We start from the raw sequence: 20,216 nt of genomic DNA, 5'->3' as shown, positions 1-20,216 counted from the left end.
ATGCATTAAAGAAAGAAATTCCATAAATTTGTTTTTTTTTAATGAGCCAAACATAATAATTAGAATATTAAAAGTACAGTAATGTGGTTCAACATGTTCCAACTTAAGAAATCACTAATGTTCTAAAGGAAAAGTAACTCCTTGGGTTGAGAATTTGAAAAAGTATTTTTGGTTTTCAAAAAAAAAATTAACTTATAGGCATCCTAATTTATATTTGTTTTATAGACTATGAAATATTTAAGAATAAACTTTTAGATCAAAAAACACACAATAGATCTGATCTGATTTGATTGATAGCATATATCAATAACGTGGAACTTCAAGCAGTTCAGTAATTTCAAATGTTTATGCATCTAGAGAATATTAATGTTATTTTAATATTTATTTTGCTTACAAGGCTCTGCATTTTTTGCTAAGGGTAGTACAAACATAAGTGATGTCCATCCAATAGGTGCTTACCATCCAATAAAGTTTCACCACATATTTGCCGTAGAGATTATACAGTGGCATGTGGCTTTTCCCAGCTTTACACAGGGCATAAATATGTTCCCAAGGTGTCCATGTGAACAAATCAATTGGACTGGTGCGACCCTCGTTTGCTGAAATTCCATTGCAGACTTTCCATAGCATGTTGATTTCACCAATTATCCATCTTAGAAGCTAAAAGACAAATGGTTTAGACAACTACTGTTAAAGTCAACTTGCAAATCCAACATTTGTTATGAGAAGTGCATTTTAAAATATAACTGACTATTTTGTTCTTCATACTTTCATTACTAACTTTGTTAACCTCACTTTACCATGAATTACATGTTCAAGATTTAATAGAGATTCCTGAGTATAATAGTAATTGACATGTTAATGTTATTTATTTCCTGATATTTGTCACATCTGCTCCATGTGGAAAAGACTTAAAAGTATGACTTAGTGGCTAACGTACGCCATAAGGCTGCAAGTTCAGATCTCACTATTAATTACCTTAATCTTCTTCTGCTAAAACTGAGAGGCTGTGGTTTGTATGTTGCTTTGGATAAAGGAATTAGCTAGATCAATACAGGTAAACATTACTATTTTTTCAACAAGTGTTAAAACTCTAGCCAATCGTAGTGAAACAGTAGTACTGATTAAATGAGCCAAATTTAAACTTTATTGCAATTTTCTCTTTGTGTGTGTATCCATAGACATGGTGAAAGTATTACAATTAAATGCACAATATATAATACATGACAAAATGTACATGTATGTAGTGATAGAGAATAATATATGGCACTAAAAACCCAAATAAGCAGTAGATTCAAAAGTAGTCAAACCCTTTCACAATCTGCACACTTTGTGTTGTAGATTTAATTTTAAATGGAAACAATTGCCATTTTTGCCTATCAATCTACAGTCAGTAAGCCATAAAGACAAAGTGAAAACATGCTTTCAGAAAGGTTTGCAAATTATTAAAGATCAAAAACAATCTAAAGATGCAGAATGACACTCATGCCTATTAATATGTCAATTAAGCCTTTATATAGTAACAATAAAACTAAGTTTGAGATCAGGAAGAAACAGACATGAATCAGAGACAGGGGTTTGAAAACAGTAATTACACAAGGAAAGTCTTTACGTGTCTAGTAGTTCTTTCTTTCAATGACCAATAAAATTTCTGTGGTGGTATTAGCTGAAACCCGAGTGAGTTTAGCCTTTAATTATATTTCCAGAAATGTTTCAGACCTGTGATATATATACTGTATATGTCTTTAATACAGTCCAGTTTCAGGCCCATACTCCTTTCTGCTGCCAACTCAATGACATGCTGTGGTTAATGTTCTGAGAGTGATACCGCACAGTTATGGAGAAAGTGTAGATGCTTACCATGAAAGCTCTATAAAACTGAGCCAGCACTGATTTGGACAGCTTAAACTTTTTAAGCTGATGGAGAAAAAAAATACACTGCTAAGCTTTTCTGATAACAGAAGATATGTTTTCTTCCAGGTTTATATGTAAGTGATAATAGTACCAAGAAATTCAACCCTGTTGACAGTGACAACTTTTATAAGTAGGAGAGTAGAAGGTGAGGAGTGTCTCCAAAATTCCACAACAATTTCCACTATTTTCAAAGTGTTTCATTTGAGATTGTTGGGGGAGCACCACCTAGAAGACCCACTTCCTTCCAATATGGCATCTCTTCCCCATCTGTATATCAGGTGGGTCACTGGAGATGCAGTCACTGGTGTACAGAGAGAAAAAGAGAGGAAACGGACCAAACCCCCGAGGTGGACCCTGTGTTCCATTCCAGACAGAGAAGCAATCATCTGTGGAAAAACTGTTTTCTAATGTGATCTTATATCATCTGTTGGCATCCTTAACTGTCTTGTCTAGGTGATACTTAGTTTCTTCGTAATCAGTCTTATCGACACCTTTATAAGTTTCCTCTTCAGCTGCTTGTAACTTTTTCAGCTCTTTAAAAAGACCGTTTGCTTGTCATTGTTACATTTGATGATTGTTTTTGTTGGAATACAATGTTCATGGCAAAAAACGTATGTAAGAAGTAACTGTGTCCATATGCTCATCTAACGCAGTAGAGTTTTCTTAAAATATCTCCTAGATAAATGAGTCCAGGCCATCTACAGACTACAGACAGTTGTAGTCTTTTCACGGCCTAACTTGTCCACTTAAGCACTGATTTTATTTCTGGTTTAACAGTTTCTTTCTATATGAGTGGAAAAATATCATAGCATGGTCAGAGTTGCCTAAAGGGACCCATGGAATGGTATGGCAAGCTTCAGGGATAGTGCTGTAGCAACTGTCCAAAATTTTTCCCTCTCTATTTGCATATTTCACCAGCTACTTGTATTTGGGGAGTTCAGATAAAAGGTGGACTTGTAAATTAAAGTCTTGCAAAATTATGACTGTGGAATCTGGGTATTTATTCTCAGTAGTGAAAATGTGATCAGCTAAAAGCTACACTGCAATAGTGGCATTAGTTTGAGGCAAAACATAAACTCCAATCAGAACGGCGGATGGAAATTCCCTCGGCAGATAAAACGGTTTGCAATCAAATGCCAAACATTCTCGATGAGGTGAAGAGCATCTTTTCAACCCTAAGCCTAACCCTGACATCTGTGCATCTCAAATGTTTAATAAAGAAGGACACACTGCCACCTCTATGTTTATTGCAAAACTTTGAACTTTGACCAGCTGACAGTCTCGTCAGAAATTAAATTATTTAGTCAAGTCTCACTTAAATAAATTCTATATTCGTTACTGTATAACAAAAAGAGAAAACAATTATCATGTGAAATGAATCATAGTATACTAATAACTAAGTTAATTAACTCCTCCATCTCAATTACTCTGAGGTCTTCATTTTTTATAGCATACTAGTGTTTGTCAAATGTGCATTCCATATTATTGGCCCAAGCTCTGTTTTTTTGTGCTGTTTCCTTATGGGGATTTTGGGAAGCCTCACTTTAATTTACAGATATTGCATGAATGGTTCTGAACTTTGGCATGTATCAGTGTGGGTGGGCTCACTGCATTCATGATTGGACAAGCATCAAAACACATAGGAAATTATTTCAAAATAGAGTAGGCCAAAAGAGGTGCATTTTACCAGCACAATACAATAATAATATGCCTTACCTCACTGCATAATAAATGTTCGTTTGATGTAACAAGATCAAACCAGGATTCATTTTCCACCACTGTAGGTGCCTACAAAGAAACGGTTTACCATAAAAAATATACTTAGATGACAAACTGGACAATAAATTACATGATAAAGTAGACAAATAAAACATCAGCATGCAATACAACCTTACAAATGTTCATTTAAAATCATATCTATCTGTATGTAACAGTCACATTCTCTTTTTTTAACTGCACTGTTAAATTGTCAAGCAAATTCTCATTTCATACCCAATATTTAATTTGAGGGTAACGGAGAGTCAGAGTCTAACTCTGCAGCAAATGAAAAACATTGGTACTATACATATACTTACAATAACAGACTCACAAGCACACAGTCTACAGACAGTGTCTTTGGAGCATATGAGTAAATTAGACTAAGTTAAGCTATTTTAAACATAATTGAAGATTTGTCTGTAGTTTGCTCCAGTGTAATGTTTCTTCCATTTAAAACATTTACATTAAAGATGCAAGTCTAAAATTATATTAAGAATCCAAGAATGTTGAAAATCAGGTCATAATTAAATTGTGCATAAATCTAACTTGCTGGTTGAAATTAAATTTCAAAAGAAAAAAATGTGAGAAATGACTTCCATGATGCCAAAGAGAGTTCTAACAGCACACCTACAGTAGACATTAAGTGGTGGCAAGGAGAACGAGGAGACCTGAGTGCTCCTTGCATGGTGTTTGTACGTTCTTCTCATGTCTTCATGGTTTCCACCAATTGCTGTGGTTCCTCATACAGTCCAAAGACATGTAGGTTAAGTGGATCACTCCTGTTCAGACTGGTCTTTGATGTGTGTGTTTGTATGTGTGCTCCCCACTGCGATGGACTGGCATTCCATTCAGGCATTTCTTTTGCCTGGTATCAAATGATTGCTGGGATTGGCTCCAGCTGCCCTAAGACACTGCTGTGAAACAGTGGGTGAGGAAAATGGATGGATGTCTTACAGAACTTGATTTAACCAATAAAATGCATCAATGTTGTTAGGTCATATGATTTCTCAAAGCATTGGGGATTCATCATAATTCTGAATGAGATGACTACATTTCTAAATTTGTTTTTTTCCTAATAGGGTTTGTCACAAATGGAAGAGGGTTACCTTGATTGAGGGTTTATTTAGGTGCTGTGTGGAAGACAGTATATCTCACTTTAGTTTATTTTGATTTACTTTCTTTTATCTTAAATGTATTATTGGTGTTAACTGCTTAACCATATATACAAAGTTTTGTACACAACCTTCAATAAATATGTCGAATTTTGTTAAAAAAAACCCACATTTTTCCATCTTTGGAAGTGTAATGTAATATATAAATTTGATGAACATGTAAAAATATTTTTTTTTAGTTTGGATTAAAATTGATATAAAGTATGGGATTTTGTGATGAAACATTTCATGTCTATTTTGTTTAGTATATTTGGTTAATTTACAAAATACAGTACAGCAAACTTCATGCAAGTCAAAAAAAAATCCAGTAACTGAGAGAAAAAAAAACACTTTTAATTATTTATATATTTCCATGCTCAATGTTCTCTAGAAATAAAATGTATTATTATTATTATTATTATCATCATTATTATTACTCTGCATACATTAAAGTGCTTGCTTCAGCCCACCCAAATGTGTGTTTAAAGAATATTTTATACATCTAACAAAATTTCAGTAAATCCCACCATATTCTTACACAATGCTTAAAGCTTCAGTTCTTGCAGCAAGTCAAAAATGAATGCAATCAGATTCACGGCGGCTTTTAATTTAACCTTGACTTTTTAAAAATATTTAATATATTCACCTTGTCCATCATGAATTCAGCAGGACGCTTCCAGGAATGAACCTTCAAAGATGAAGGCAAATTAATTTTCCCCTCAGGGTCTTCGAAAAATTGCTGAAAAACAAAATTAGTAATTTTCTAATTTTTTTAGACATTTGCATTTCACTGCCTGTCATTTTTATAAAGGAAAGAAAAAAGTGGCATTAAACACAAATATTGGGATAAAATACATCAGACATAATATCTTAACTGGTCCTGGAGTTACAAATTTTAAAGCGGATGAAACTGGTGGTACTTATTAAATGTTACTCTCAGTACATGCCAATTTCAGTTTCTTCCATTCTCAGAGTGTCACTCCTTGCATTTATTTATATTACTTACTCTGTAACAGTGCATTGTGGTGGTACACACTGGGGCTGGTGCTACGTACAATACATATCAGCTGACTGACAGTGATGCTACACGCATTTACACGCAGTTTCTTAGAATATGATTTAATGAATTTCATGCAATAAAATATTAATACAAACATATGACATAAGAATAACAATAATCATCAATCCAAAACAGGCCCACACAACAAAATTAACTGAAAGCACACAAGCAGACTTAAGATATTAAGCAAATTAAAAAAGATTATTCTTAAGGTCAAGATATTAACTTCATTTATATCTAAGCTTTTAGATTAGCACTTCTTTGAAACCTCGTAGTTGTGTTTGTTATTTACCACATGGAATGAGAGTGAAAGGAAAGTAGGCAATGTAGAATGGATCAAATTTAATCTTAATGGCTTTAGCTATAATTCTGCAAAGAAATGCATTCATAATGTGTAGGTGGTAATTAGTGAGTGTAGAAAGGGTGCACACCTACCTCTCTACCAGGATCCAGTCCTTGGTAGAAATACCGCAATATTTTCTTATACTAGCTAACCCGCAGTGTACCATACGCCGCATACTCAGGACGGTTTTTAAATGATTTTTAAGCACAGGGAGAAAATTAACATTTGAAAAATCGGTAATGTAATAAATCAGCAAGAAATGCAACATTGTAACAATGCACGGAACGAACCAACACACAATCATCCGTGACTGAAAACTGGCGGACCAATCTTGTTGATGTGAGCGAAGGTAATGTAGACGCGCGCCTTCTGTTCTGACATATGCGTCGACGATGTATTGCTGGAAGAGTTTGCCACTGGAATGCAAGACACTAAATGAAGATCTCATGGCAAGCCTGAAAGCATAAAATTGGAGCTGTGTGACTCGCGTTCTTTTCGCGGTTTGCTTTTACTCAACATGGGTTAATTGTATGTGCCAGCCTGGATCTCCGAAAAGGAATCGCAGTGGAAAAACCATGGGGTCACAGTTCATATTGAGAATAGGGATACGCTTGCAAGCATCTCCCTTTGGATATATGCAAATGTCACGTTGTGCAGGAGGTTCCCCATCTTCACCTACAAAGCAGCAACATCAGTTTGACAGGACGGGGTGTTATACCTTCTCATACCCAGACCTGGATTTTCCATGAACACCATTCGTACAGCAGTAACAGAGTAAACCTGAGTGATAATGTCATGCATTTGCACGTAAGACTTTGTGAAGGGATTAACCTGGCATATTATGTTGTCTAGTTGAAGCAACAAAATGTCACTGCAAGCGCTATTACATTCCTTTTGCAAACGTTGACTGGTAGCCTTAGCAGAATCGAAGATATATAGATGACCGTATTGTGGTGACGTGGCAGGATTGTAATATAAAGGAGAGACCTGGTGATAAATTTGACCGTGGATTCTGAAAGCATACGGTCCTTGTCCAGATGGTTGAGCGATGTGTGCGCCCATTGACGCCGAAAGCTAAAGCAGAGTTGTATTCCCTGATATGATCACAGTAATTTCGGGACAGCGGGTTCTTGCCAGTCAAGAGGTCCTCAAATAAAAGAGGGGGCTTGGATAGCGGTGGCAAAGACACCTTGCTGGCGTGACAACACCTAGTGTAATGTCCGGATTTGTTGACCTCTGCTGGCCAATGAAGAGCATTGCAAGAAGCACATAGTGCGGTAGGTAGGCCAATGTTATGTTCTTGGACGTGAATGGCGGTATCTTCTTGAAAAACTGCAGAAAAGTGAATGCGATGTTTGTGCATGAACGATTTAGTGCTGTGTTGACAGTGAAGGGAATTGGAATGAGTTGTGTCGAAGCATTGCTGGCAATGTTCACATTGCATAATTCGTTCAGTGGAGTGTGTTTTTAAATGCATGTTGAGAAACCTCTGCACTCGGAACGTTTTTGAACAAATCGTGCATTCAAAGATCTTTTTGGAATGCGTTCGTTCAGTGGAGTGGGTGTGTAAATGTGCTTTGAGATATTTCTGGCGTGTGAAAGTTTTGGAGCAGTGTTGACACTGAAAAGAATTCATTAGGGAATGTGTTTTGAGATGGTTAGTAAGGTATCTGCGTGTGTGAAAGTGTTTGTCACAAATTTTGCATACAAATGTTTGCGTTGAATGGATCTGCAAATGGTTGTGGAGATCCATCTCACCTGTGAAGTCCTCGTTACAAAATGTGCAATTGAAGGTGAGAGTGGAATGAGTTCGTAAGTGTTTTTTGAGAGCGCGAGTTGTCTCGAAGCATTGTTCACATTGCATCATTCGGTTAGTGTTGTGTTTTTTCAAATGTGCGTTCAGATGTCTGTGCACTCTGAAGCTTTTGGAACAAAAGGTGCATTGAAAGTCCTGTGTGGAATGTGTGTGTTCAGAGGAACAACAACAACATTTATTTATATAGCACATTTTCATACAAACAGTAGCTCAAAGTGCTTAGTGTTAGGAGGGTGTGAAGAGACGCTGGACCGGATTGTAAACTCGAGGAGAGGCATGAGGACGTTCCTTGAAAGTAAATGCTGATAGTAGCTGTAAGGATTTGGGACATTGCCACAATTTCTGCCTCGCCACCATAGACTATTATTATTCATGTAATCAGCGTATTGTTGAGCAGACTGTATAACAATGCCTCTGTGACTAAGAACAACAGACACCACTTCACCAAAGTTATCCCAGTGTTTCCAAACAAAGCTAACAGCCATGTTATGAAGTTTGAGAGTAACAGTTTCGTCAATGACATTTCTCCAAAAAAACCTGACTGACAGAAACAAACAGTTACCTGAAGCAGGAATTTCTATAACATTGAAAGAAGTGTTGTTTCCATGAAATACATTTGAAGGAAAAGGAGTGTTAGTGGGCAGGGAAACTTCTTCCGTATTTCTGCAGGAGCATCTAAGAAGACGCATGTTTGTCGCGGATGCGAATTGCTGTATGTAGCGTGTAAAACATTTTTCTATGGTGCACGCGGTCGTGCGTCATAACCGAAAACTCGGTTTTTAAAGACTGCTTACTTCATTGTGTTTTAACCTCAGTTGTAAAGGATTGTTTTAAAGATCCCATGGGATACCCCTCGCAAACCGTTTTACACGCTGCATATGGTGATTTACCTCTGCGAGAAACATGCCTCTATGAACAGTCAATGTGCAGGTGCATGTGGCCTCTACGACAGATGAATATAAATGACGGCGTTTCTTCTGTGTCGTCGCGTCCGAGTTGGTGGGCGTGGCTCTGCGAGTTATCGTCGTATCCAATGGTCTTGGAGTTGGTGGGCGTGGCTCCTTCCTGCGTGCGCCATAGGTGTCTTACTTGTTGGCAGCTCAGTGAATCCACGCCCCTTCCGGCGTGCTTTCCATGGTTGTCTTGCCTTAGTGAATTATATATATACATAATACGCTACCGTGGCTATCCATTTGTCTGTCCAGGATTTTTAATCACCTGTAGCTTGCAAACCGTTTGAATGATTGACCTGAAATTTGGTACACATATACTACGTGATGTCTAATATCCACTTCAGGGGATGATTGACCTTCAAGTTTATTTCACTTTTTATTTTATTTTATTGTAGAATTAACTCTCTGCAGTGGCCAACAGGGTGGCTGTGCAGCGTATGTGTACGGGCGCCGTTCTCATCCCTACCACCTTCGCCATCACTTCCCCTACCTCTTCATATCTTAAATCATTCTTAAATCTTCAATCTGCCTCAAGTGCCAGTTTAAGTGAAAAATTAAGGAAAACGTACTAAGTAATTGCAACACAAACACTGACTTAATCAGTTTCAACATGAAAAGATGCTGATGAAAGAAGAGAAGAAGCAGGTCGCTAGGGTGAACAAAAGAAGAGCTGCTCATGAAGCCTCAAGCACATCAACCACTGAGCAAATGAATGCTAAATGTACAGAGGAAGAAGTTGAAAACTATGAATGCTCAAGTCAAGTGTAGTCACTGCACATTATCGTGCAGTGTGCCATTACTGGTCAAGATATAATAGTGAGGATCAAATCAGTTTCTACAATAGGCCTGTAGAAAATGGCCATTGCTTTCTGGGATGCTCTAAAGTTATATTAGAAAGAACAGTCCCTGGTGAGCTTTCTTGAACTTCTGTGTTACACTGTGTTCTCACTCTAATTGAATCTGTTAGTCCAACATTTACTACTGCATAAAACAAACTCGCCTAAAAACACACCTGTCAGCAGGCTACTCAAGATGAAAAGGAGGATGGAGCCAAGCTGTGATAGGGCTTTGAGTCCACTGAAACCAAAAAAAAGTCTCATTGATGACTGTGAGTTTTCACATTTGGTGGCTTTGTAAAAGTGTTTAGTTTTCTCTTACTTCTCGTATCAGTCATTACATTAGGTATTGTTTAGTACCTATAAAAGGCAACGTTCAGAATGTTATTCATTTTTAACCACAGAAGCTATTCAATCAAAAGCACAAATAGGCTATTTCAGGAAGTGATTATGCAAAGAAGAAACATCAGTCTGAAAAATCTTGCAATTCTACAAAGTGTGTCTATAGTAACATCATAATGATGGCAAATTAACCAAAATGCTTGACCTTAATATTGATAAAGAATTTAGTATTTGAATCACTAATGCAAATGTTACCAGATGCCATCACAAATATATAAAAATTGTAAAACAGCTTATACATGTCATTTTGCTAAATTGGCCCTTGTGTGAGTTTGGCGTGTGCGTGTGTGTTTGTGTTTGCCCTGTGATGGACTGGCATCCTGTCATGGGTTTTTTCTGCCTTGTGCCCTATGCTAGCTGGGTTAGGCTCAATCCCCCCTGCAACCCTGGTCTGGATTAAGCGGGTTAGAAAATGACATAACATGACATGTCATTTTTGAACAAATGTAACATACAATATTATGAGATTCAGCCATTTTAAAATTACACCAGCTATGCTAACCACAGTAAACTGTTCATGCCACATGGTTGGCTTTATTTTGATTTACCTCGATATTTATGTGAAAACTGACAAAAGTGAAAAAAAATGTATTCTTACCTTAAGAAAAACAGTACTAGGAATATGTGATAAAATGATTATTTACAGATCCTTTTTGTTGACACAAACCTGTGTCATAAACACAGAAGGCACGTTTTCCTTTATCCAAACTCAAAGAGGATGTATTCGGTAAATTTTAGGCTTTTATTTTCTGGTGTTGCTTCATGTCCCATTGCCTCCATTGTAAAGCACCAGTGTGGGCAAAGTATTTTCTAAAATTTATAGAACTTGCTGGAGTTTGGAACGTAGTGTCATATGGCAAATGCATCTATGTCAAGTTTGTGAAGAAATAACTTTGACTTGAAAAATACCAAACCTATCCTTTAATATTTCCACCATGGTTACTGGGAAGGGATATGGACACTGTAAGTTCAAGTATGAATTACAATTCACAATGAACACATACCCAGGGAGCATGTTTCCACTGTTGAACATACTGTAAGTGCCAGGCAGGATTATCTGGGAGTATGGGACCCTTACTGGATGGGAGAACAACATAAGGGAGCAGTAGGGGAAAGCTCCTAATTTTGTATATTTTTATCCCCCATCCTCTAGATGGCAGCATCCTAGGACCACGGTAACCAAGTAGAAATCTTCTGGGCATGATGGGCGTGCTAGTGCTGTGAGTCAGCCTATGGGTGCCACCAGGAGCTGCTTCAGAGATTCTCGTTCCCTACTTTTTGGGACATCTGCCTGACCTGGAAGTACTTTCATCATGCTATGGCCTGGTACCAGAAGTACTCCTGGGTCTGACATAAAAATAAGCTGTCCAGTCTCCTCCAGAAGAGCCAGAGTCGGGAGAAAGTATGGCAACACTCACTGGAGGTGGATGGAGAGAGAGAAGAGAAGGAAGGAACAATGAAGAATATTGTTTGTATTAGTACTTGTGCAACCTTGCAGACACCTTTGTGATGTATTTTTATGATAATAATAATAATAATAATAATAATAATAATAATAATAATAATAATAATAATAATAATTCATTACATTTATATAGTGCTTTGATGCAAACCTCTGTTTTGAACCTGTGACTGTATTAGTGTCAGTTGTGTCCAGGATTTGGGGCTCGGAGGTGCTCCTCATCTGTCACAATAGCAACAGTGTCCACCTCTAATCACATAATGCAAAAGCTATTAAGATGGCAATGCATCATGCAGCATCCAAGCTTTTGGATATCCAAACCACTTTACAGCTGCTTTACGCATGCTTTGGAAGTGTTATGACCACAAAAAGCCTTTGTTAAGGTATTTTATAGCAGGACATGAGTAACAGATGCATTTTTACAGTACTCAGACTACAATGTTTGAGTGTTTACTTATATTTAGTAAATGTTTACTGCTTGTTCCAATACACTGATAAAATATCATGACAAAAACATAATGAGGAATGCTGCAATACAATAGTATATAATTTGTGCAATTTTCTGCTAACTACAAAATAAATAATGAGCATAGAATAAAAACTTATGTTGAAGTTATCCTGAGCCAGTACAAGGGTTTATAAATTACTAAATAAAATCATCACTGTAAAGCCTTTTAAAAGCTTTTGGAGAATTTAGATGCACATTTAGCTCTAATTCCCCATATTTGAGACCTTCCTGGAAGTAAATCTGAATTTCTTATGTTTGATTTCTGTAGCTGAGATATTTGACTGCTATAAAAAGTTTATCAATCTTTATTTTATTGTCCTTATTTACTTTGTCCCTAAGAAATCATAACCAATTTCTAGTTATTAACTTTGAACTAACTGGTAGTTATATGGAGGCAGATTGGTTAGCCATTCTTATTTTACCAACATCTGTTATGCACTGCTGCTCTTTTGATTTTCAGAGATGTGTTTTACTAATCTTAACCTGCTCAATAAATATGAACTTTGTGGCCATCTCATAATGAATAGGAAAAATCAAGGAGATCAAGACCTGAATCCAGGAGACCTTAAATAGATATCAAAAAACTGAAAGAGCAGAGAACATGTAGATACCCCATTAAATAAAACAAACCTCAAAGAAAAGAAGATAATAGATGTATATTTGAAAAACAAAGAGGCATAGTAGAAGGAGGCAGAGCAGTAGGTCTAAAAAACAATGTGTAGAGGAATATAGGAAGGAGAATGAAATAAGACACTTGAGAAAGCAAGTCTTAGCTGCGATTTGTGAGGCTTTAAATATGTACTTCTCTGCAAGTACATTTTTCTCATTTGTTTCCAAGTTAGTTTTAGGTTTTTTAAAACAGAGAATTGAAAGGTATTATTTTCCCTTTTCTTAGATTAAAAATAAATTATCTTTTTACTTTTCATTATGCTTTATTTTTTTTCTCAAGACTATTATATATGGTATTTGAGCACCATTTTCTGATGCCATTATTAGGATGGTTGTTAGGGGCGTGGCCTCTGGAGGTCCACCACCAATAGGTCACGTCACTGATGTTATAAAAACTAATGCAACAGTACCAGCAACATACTAGATTGTTAGACAAGTCTTAAAGAAATTAAATGTGCAAACTCTTTATTTTTTTATTATTTTGGGATACTGAACTTACTGCTTCATGTTTGACTTTGTCTTTTCCTAGTGATTTTGCTTTGTTGCCAGTAATTTTGGATTTCTGGTATTGACCTATGCTCCCCTTTATGGCTATGTTTCTCTCTATGTCCTTTCTTATTATTAATTGCAGTTACGGCATGACATCTAAAATGCAATGTTTTTATATGCACTTTGACAGCCAAGTTATTCACAGAAATCTGTTTAAAAAGCCCATGTATGCCTTTATTCCGGTTTGACAAACTGGGATATTGTTCTCTGAGAACCCAGGGTAATGCACGTAGATTTCTCCAATAGTAACCTATTTATATGGCCATGTAAACTCTTAACTTGGTTACAATTAAGTATTTCATAGTCTGTACATATCCGTTGCACTCTATGTACCTGCACGTGTGTTTGCTTCACATTAAGCATCTAGGAAACGGTGAAAGCATCCACAAAGATTAATTTCCAGATGCAAATGATTGGGCAATTGCATTATTCCTTTTCCTGGTTGGAATAATTTCAGAAATCAATACATTTATATTGATGAGGTTAATGTACAGTACTAATCTCTGCAATGTTGGGGGAAACATATAAAAAGTGAGGTTCAGGTCACTTTTTAAAGTAAAGAGTAACCTAAAGCAATACTTATTTTGCTGAGTTAAGAATATCTGCATTACAATTCCAGCCTCACTGGGTGTAAGGCAAGAAGCACACTTAGTTATATGCCGTTCCTTTGCAAGGCACAATTGCAAAAGCCAACAGAAAAGGGTGTGCTGCATGCAATCCAGTAACAGAACGTATTAATAAAGTGTCAGCTTAGTTTTAATTTGCTATAGATATTGTGAGATGTTTGAGATCCTCCTCGATGCTGCTGCACGCCTAAACATGATTGACACGTCTGTCAAGGATTGCTTGTCCATTGCCAAGGCAACCGCAGGTTCGCAGTGTTACTGAGGCAGCAAATTTGCAGCTTTGCTTTTTAATACGTCTGTCACCCAATAGGTGATGTGGGGAACATTCTGACCCAGCCACTGGCCTGGGCATGTTTGCTGTGTCTGGGTGTATTGAAGTGGTACCTCCTTTGGTAAAAAAAGAAAGAGACAAATATATGTGACGTTTTGAAGAAATCATTTTATGACACGATTTACCTTTATTTATTTACTTACTTCCTAAAGCCTAAAGTCACAAGTAGTGTGTAGAGGGCATGCTCAAAACTGTGTGTAATGCCACGAAAAGTGCCTGCTGACACTTTAGTATGCAAGCAATGGTATGTGCATTCTTGCTCCGATGTAGAAGGGAGCTGAGTTTACCTCTGTTATAGCGCGTCTATGTGAAAACAGCTTAAAAAAAAAAAACAAAACAAAGTTAACCGTTACAAGTATCATAAATTACACTGGCTGTTACAGACTGAAATCAAATGTATGTTTTTATTCTAAAATAGTAAGACTAAGAGCAGTTTACTTCTCAAAACGGAGAGGTCCAGAATCGAACTCGCGACCTTTTGATTCCCAGTCGGTAGTTGAGTCAATTGCGCCACGGAGAAATTCATAATGAATAATTGTCAAAGTCGTATGTTAAGGTGGCTTTTTGTTTCTGCAGTTATATTTTTGAATAAAACCGCAATTGTTGTGTTAGATTTGTACCTTCTGTGAAAATATTTCTTTTGATATTTGGACTTCAGGCTTCATACATTATATAGTTTATGCCTACATTTTGTCATCTACTAACAGAATATAAAAAACATTTCTGTTTTAACAATGTGTTGACACAGATTACTGTAGAAACGGAACAGACATGAAATGCGTGTGTTCCAAACAACGATCTATTATTTCCACTCTAAAACTCCACTTCACTCCCAGAAAATCAATCAAGGCATAATCTGGTAGAAGTTTGTGCACGTTCTAAGTCGGTGGGGTATGGAATAGCTGGCTGCTTTGCAGCCTGATTTTTATCAGCACATTTAGATGACAAAAGACGCTGGTGGAGAGCTGTGAACGATTGTAAGAAGCGATTTAATGTGGGACGGATTTACGAGTTTTTTCGTAGGCTCTGGTAATTCTAGTGTTAAACAGTGTGATCAGGTGGCGTATTGGCCAGTGTTCATACAGTGAATCTTCGCGGGCTCGGGTCAAGGTTATAAAAAAGTGGATGGATGTTCTCACCTTCACAGCATGTGAAGAATTAAATGTATTTACTGTATAAAACACAAAAAAATGATCATGTTTGGCTGTGTTTCTGGTCAGTTTCATGAAGGTTTATGGGCTTAGGATTTAATAACAAATGTGCAGTTTTAAGTACAAAAGAAGAAAATATAACACAAAAGTAACACGCTCTTTGTATAGCATTACATTTTTCAACAAGTAACAATATATCAAATTTACTTTTTTTAAGTAATGTTTAAATTAAATTTAAATTTAAAATAATGCTCCCCACACTGCTCAGGCGACACAGGCTCCACGTTTGCTTTGTGATTCACAACGGTTGATGGTGATGTTTAACTCTGTTTAGCACAGTTTAATGATGTCAAGGTGTTTTGCCAAAGGAGAACTCCAGAAGTGGCTTCCGCATGTAAACAGGGGTTTTGATTTCTACTTTAAAGGGGTTACTCACCTTATCCTGGTTTTGTGTTGCATGTAAATACAGTGTCTTAGACCATAGCAAGAACTCCTCTCCAAATAACACTCACCTAACAAGTCACAAGTTAGCAAAAGGTGTAAAAATTTTTAATAAAGATACTTGAACCTCATAAAATTGGTTCCAGGTGCCTAATAAAAGGAGCCAGCGGCCACCACTCGGAAGCCTGAGTTGTGAGGAGGAGAACAAGTTTGCCTGGGAGGAGTGGTGGAGGAAGAAGAGTGTGGTGTGCTTTATTATGATTTATTTTGTGTGCTTTGGTACTGTGCTAGGGCTGAGGGACACGGAGAAAATGTGGACCTCAGCTGAAGAAAAAATAAATCTTTTGTTGATTTTACATGTGCCTCCGTGCCAGTCTGTGTCAGGTCGGGCTCATATATAGCACTTTTTACTGCAGATAGTACAAACTCTGGCAAGATGATGCTATAACGCTGCTATGCCACATCACTTGGGGTGCACACTGCTGATGTCATCACTGAGATAGATTAAAACGATGCACGTTTTCACATGCATAAAAAGTAACCTCAGAATGGTTGTAGTTTGTGCGCACTATTAATGTTAAAGACTCTTTTTTGGCTTCCATTTTTTTTTTTGATTTTTGGTTAGTGATTAGGTTTTGATCAAAGATAGGACAGATTTCCAATAATTAATTTTCACAGGTATATTTTGACTTTTCTTCTCTGGTGATCTCCAAAGTTTGTCCCTTTTTCATGGCAAACATAACAAAATGAACATGAAAACAGATAAAATAATGATAACTCTAATACTTTAAAAACAAAGAAAATTTAAGTGAATGTAATGAAACGCACTTATTTACAAATACTTTTTCATGCTATATTTAAAACTGAAAAATATATTTATGAAGTCAGTGGCTAGAGGCTGGCTGATACTCACAACACTAGGGCTTTTTGTAGACTTCTCTCTGTCTTTTGCTCCCTTTGGTCCATCCCACTTTTCTGCATTGACATCTGCTTCGCTCCACTCTGGCCAGATTGAAAACTTGCCTTTTTTCGATTCCACAAATATCCCTCCAGTACTTGAAACAGATGATGATAATCTGCATTACAATTACATGAGAACCGTAAAGCATAATTAGTCATGACAATCAAAACCTAGCACCAATGGTATACACTATACATGCATGTAAACAGCAAAATCAATAGAGTACATCCATACATAACAATCTCTGTTTAATTGAATTCAGGGCTGCAGAGGTGGACAGGGTGCACTCAGGGCCAACACAAGCACACTTACACTGGGCCAGTTTAGAAATGTTAATGGGGAGTTAGAAAAAAAAACAAAACACATAGCTGGTGAAAAACCCACACAGACAATGACCAGGCCTAGGAGAGGCACCCAGAATGATGGGTAATTGTGGCAGCAGAGCTAACCATTTATTATCAAGAAGGTGCTCTTACTGCACACTTGTAAAATATTTCAAACAACATTTAAATCATATTCAGGAAACCACAGAAAAGTTTACATTTTGATTTCAATTAAAGGTTTAACTTATTAAAATGAAGCATCAAGTGTAAACATATGTTTGGCATAAAACCTAGCTACAATATGTAAATATACACAGAAAGGATATGCTACAGGGTTTTTAAATTAATTAATTTAACACCTTTTTTGTTTTCAAAAATGTTGTATATATATTTCAACTTCAAATTGTACAATAGTATTTCAGATAATTAAAAATGATAAATTCCTGTGAAAATGAAAATAATATAATCACAAAATTGTTAGTCACACTTTACCATAATTTGAGCTACCAATACATTCACATTGTTTCGCAGTAAAGCACTTGTAAAAATGATATTTAGTGTTCATCCATCTATTCTCTTATAGGTAGCGACAGTGATTTAATAAAAATAAAAAAAACATGACCATGACATTACATTGATGGGGCTTAGCGACACTTTGATCTTCGCCCACCACTGAGGAGGTTCATTTTTTGACACTAAATTTGAAAAAGCCACCAGGGAAAACTTGTGTGCTCCTTCCACTTTCTAGAAAAGATGCCAGCAGTATGATGCTTCAAATAAGCCTAGAATCATGATGTAGAACAGTTCAGTAAAAATGGCAATTCTTTGTTAGCCTTGTGCTGTCAAGCAAACATCTGGCCACACGATACAGTAGGCAGTGATCCTACCAGACAGCCTCCGAGTCTTGTGTCCAAGACGTACAGTATGTGTAGATTACGGAATGATCCTTTAAGAATACAGCTGAATTACAATTATTGCAATTTGGAGATAAAATGCAGTTAATATCTTTGTATTGACAGTATATGTGTTTCAACATTACACTGTGTGTTTGTTCAATTTCATTTTTATCCATAATTACTGTATAGTGCACTGTGCTTATGAGTAGCAGTGTGCTTAATAAGAATAATTTGAATTTAGTTGAATTTGCAACAAGTTTGATTAAGGCCTTTAGGGCCTGATTTGATTAACCCAAGTGACTCTAAGTGCTGCTTTAATCATGTATTGCATGATCTCGAGCACACAGCTGTAAAAACACAAATCAGAACTAAGAATGAAACACTATGAAAAACAAATAAATAGAAAATCTGGAACATACATCAGTTAATAATAAAATCACCCAGTTTACCTAAAAAATAGCCTTTGTTGCAGTTTGCTACTCCAAGTCTGGGGAGAATCAAATAATCTGAAGTAATCATCCACCAGATGTAAAGGTAATTGAGGTCAGGGCTTGTATCAGCAGTTGATGGATACTATCTTGTAAGGAAAGACAGTGATAACCTGTGCTGGCAGACATGTCAGAATGGGATACAGTAAAGACAGCTCCTGGAATTTATATTCTAAGGCCATGAATTTAATGCATGGACAGTGTGGTATCCCAGATAAAAATGTATATGCCCCCACTCTTATAACTGGTGACACCCCAATTCCCACTATACAGGCCCCTAGAGGTTTGTGTGGAACCACTGGGTAGACCACTCCAAGAGTTTTGAAGCACTTCAGAGGAAATCTAGTACTCCTGTTCCATACTTAAAGGAGTCCACCAGCCATATGGTCAGGGAGCTTGGACTTGGAGGAATCCTGATGGACAAGAGATCACATGATGGGACAAAAGGTGGCCAGAATCACTGAAAACAGAGATGTAATGAAGAATTTTGTGAGTGTTTTATGGTGGCACTCTACCTGCCACTCCACAGACTACAGAGGGTGGCAAGTGTTATATAAGGTGAACCCAGTGAGGCTCTAATGTTTTGTTTTTTTGTAAGTATTTTAACTCCTGAGTTTATTATCTACTCTTGCACATTGCTGAACTCAATAAAATCAACATTATTTGTTTACCTGGGCCTCCGTAATTGTGTTTTGGGCTTAGGGTGTGCTACAATGCCCTTTTGGTTGCAGACTGCAAACAATTTCTATGATGTTGATTTATCATGTACAGTAAAAAGGCTTTTCAGGATAACTCTCCTCAAGACATAAACCCCTTTTTATTTGCTCAGATTTTTTATAATGTGGACCCTTAGCATAATGTCTAATCTCTGTCACTACTTTAGTTTGCCTATTCTTAGACTTTTACACCAATGGAGATGTACAGTTCACCCTTGCAAGAGTGGAGTATTGGGACTGAGGATAGAGATCTGTGCTGCCAATCAGAAGGATGCCAGTTTAAAGCCCGTAAATGCGAGAAGTGACTCTACTCCATTGGGCCCTTGAGTAAGGCCCTGCAATTGCTTCGTCTTAGGTATGACGTTAACCTGCATCCAGCCCAGCAAGTAGGTTCTCCAATTTACAGGAAAAATTACAGGGTTTTTTAGGGTTTACAGGGTTGGTGGCAGGATTGGTAATCCAGCCACTGTAATAAACCTCACACTGTTTCAGTGTGGTGTTGAGATGTCACTGGTTGCGCTTGTGTCCCAATCCTGGCGGTTCATCGTGTGATGGGTCTGGCAATGGCCAACCTCTCTCTCTCTTTGCAGTGCACCTGCACCTTCTATCAGTACGTAGTAGCTCCTTCAGACTTAACTCAGGCATAACTGCCGCCGTAGCCTACTCTCTTGGAACCATCCTCTCACACTCCTGAATGACCTAGCTGAGAAAGGAACTCTGTTCCAGGCCATTATCCAAAGTACATACAATTAAAACTCTGTTTCCAAAATCTGTTTGATATTAGAAGCTGGAGACAGCAGCACAACATGCTTGAGTAACTTAGAACCAGCTTATGAAAACAAACATGCATTTTGGTAGCAGC

General features: G+C 37.1%; 1 protein-coding gene across 2 annotated transcripts in view; it reads right to left on the bottom strand.

Annotated features, from left to right (window-relative positions):
• The window catches only part of adgb (androglobin), a 204,956-nt gene that overhangs the window by 177,620 nt on the left and 7,120 nt on the right, over nucleotides 1-20,216 (bottom strand). For both annotated transcript variants that reach the window (XM_039747534.1, XM_039747535.1), the window contains exons 2-5: nucleotides 16,884-17,046; nucleotides 5,470-5,562; nucleotides 3,631-3,702; nucleotides 460-660 (exon numbers count right to left, since the gene is read on the bottom strand). In XM_039747534.1, coding sequence (XP_039603468.1) covers nucleotides 460-660; nucleotides 3,631-3,702; nucleotides 5,470-5,562; nucleotides 16,884-17,046 — 529 coding nt within the window. The remainder of the gene's footprint in view (nucleotides 1-459; nucleotides 661-3,630; nucleotides 3,703-5,469; nucleotides 5,563-16,883; nucleotides 17,047-20,216) is intronic.

Source organism: Polypterus senegalus, chromosome 3 (genome assembly GCF_016835505.1).
Source record: "Polypterus senegalus isolate Bchr_013 chromosome 3, ASM1683550v1, whole genome shotgun sequence".
Lineage (NCBI taxonomy): Eukaryota > Metazoa > Chordata > Cladistia > Polypteriformes > Polypteridae > Polypterus > Polypterus senegalus.
This window is presented reverse-complemented; position numbering and strand designations above follow the sequence as displayed.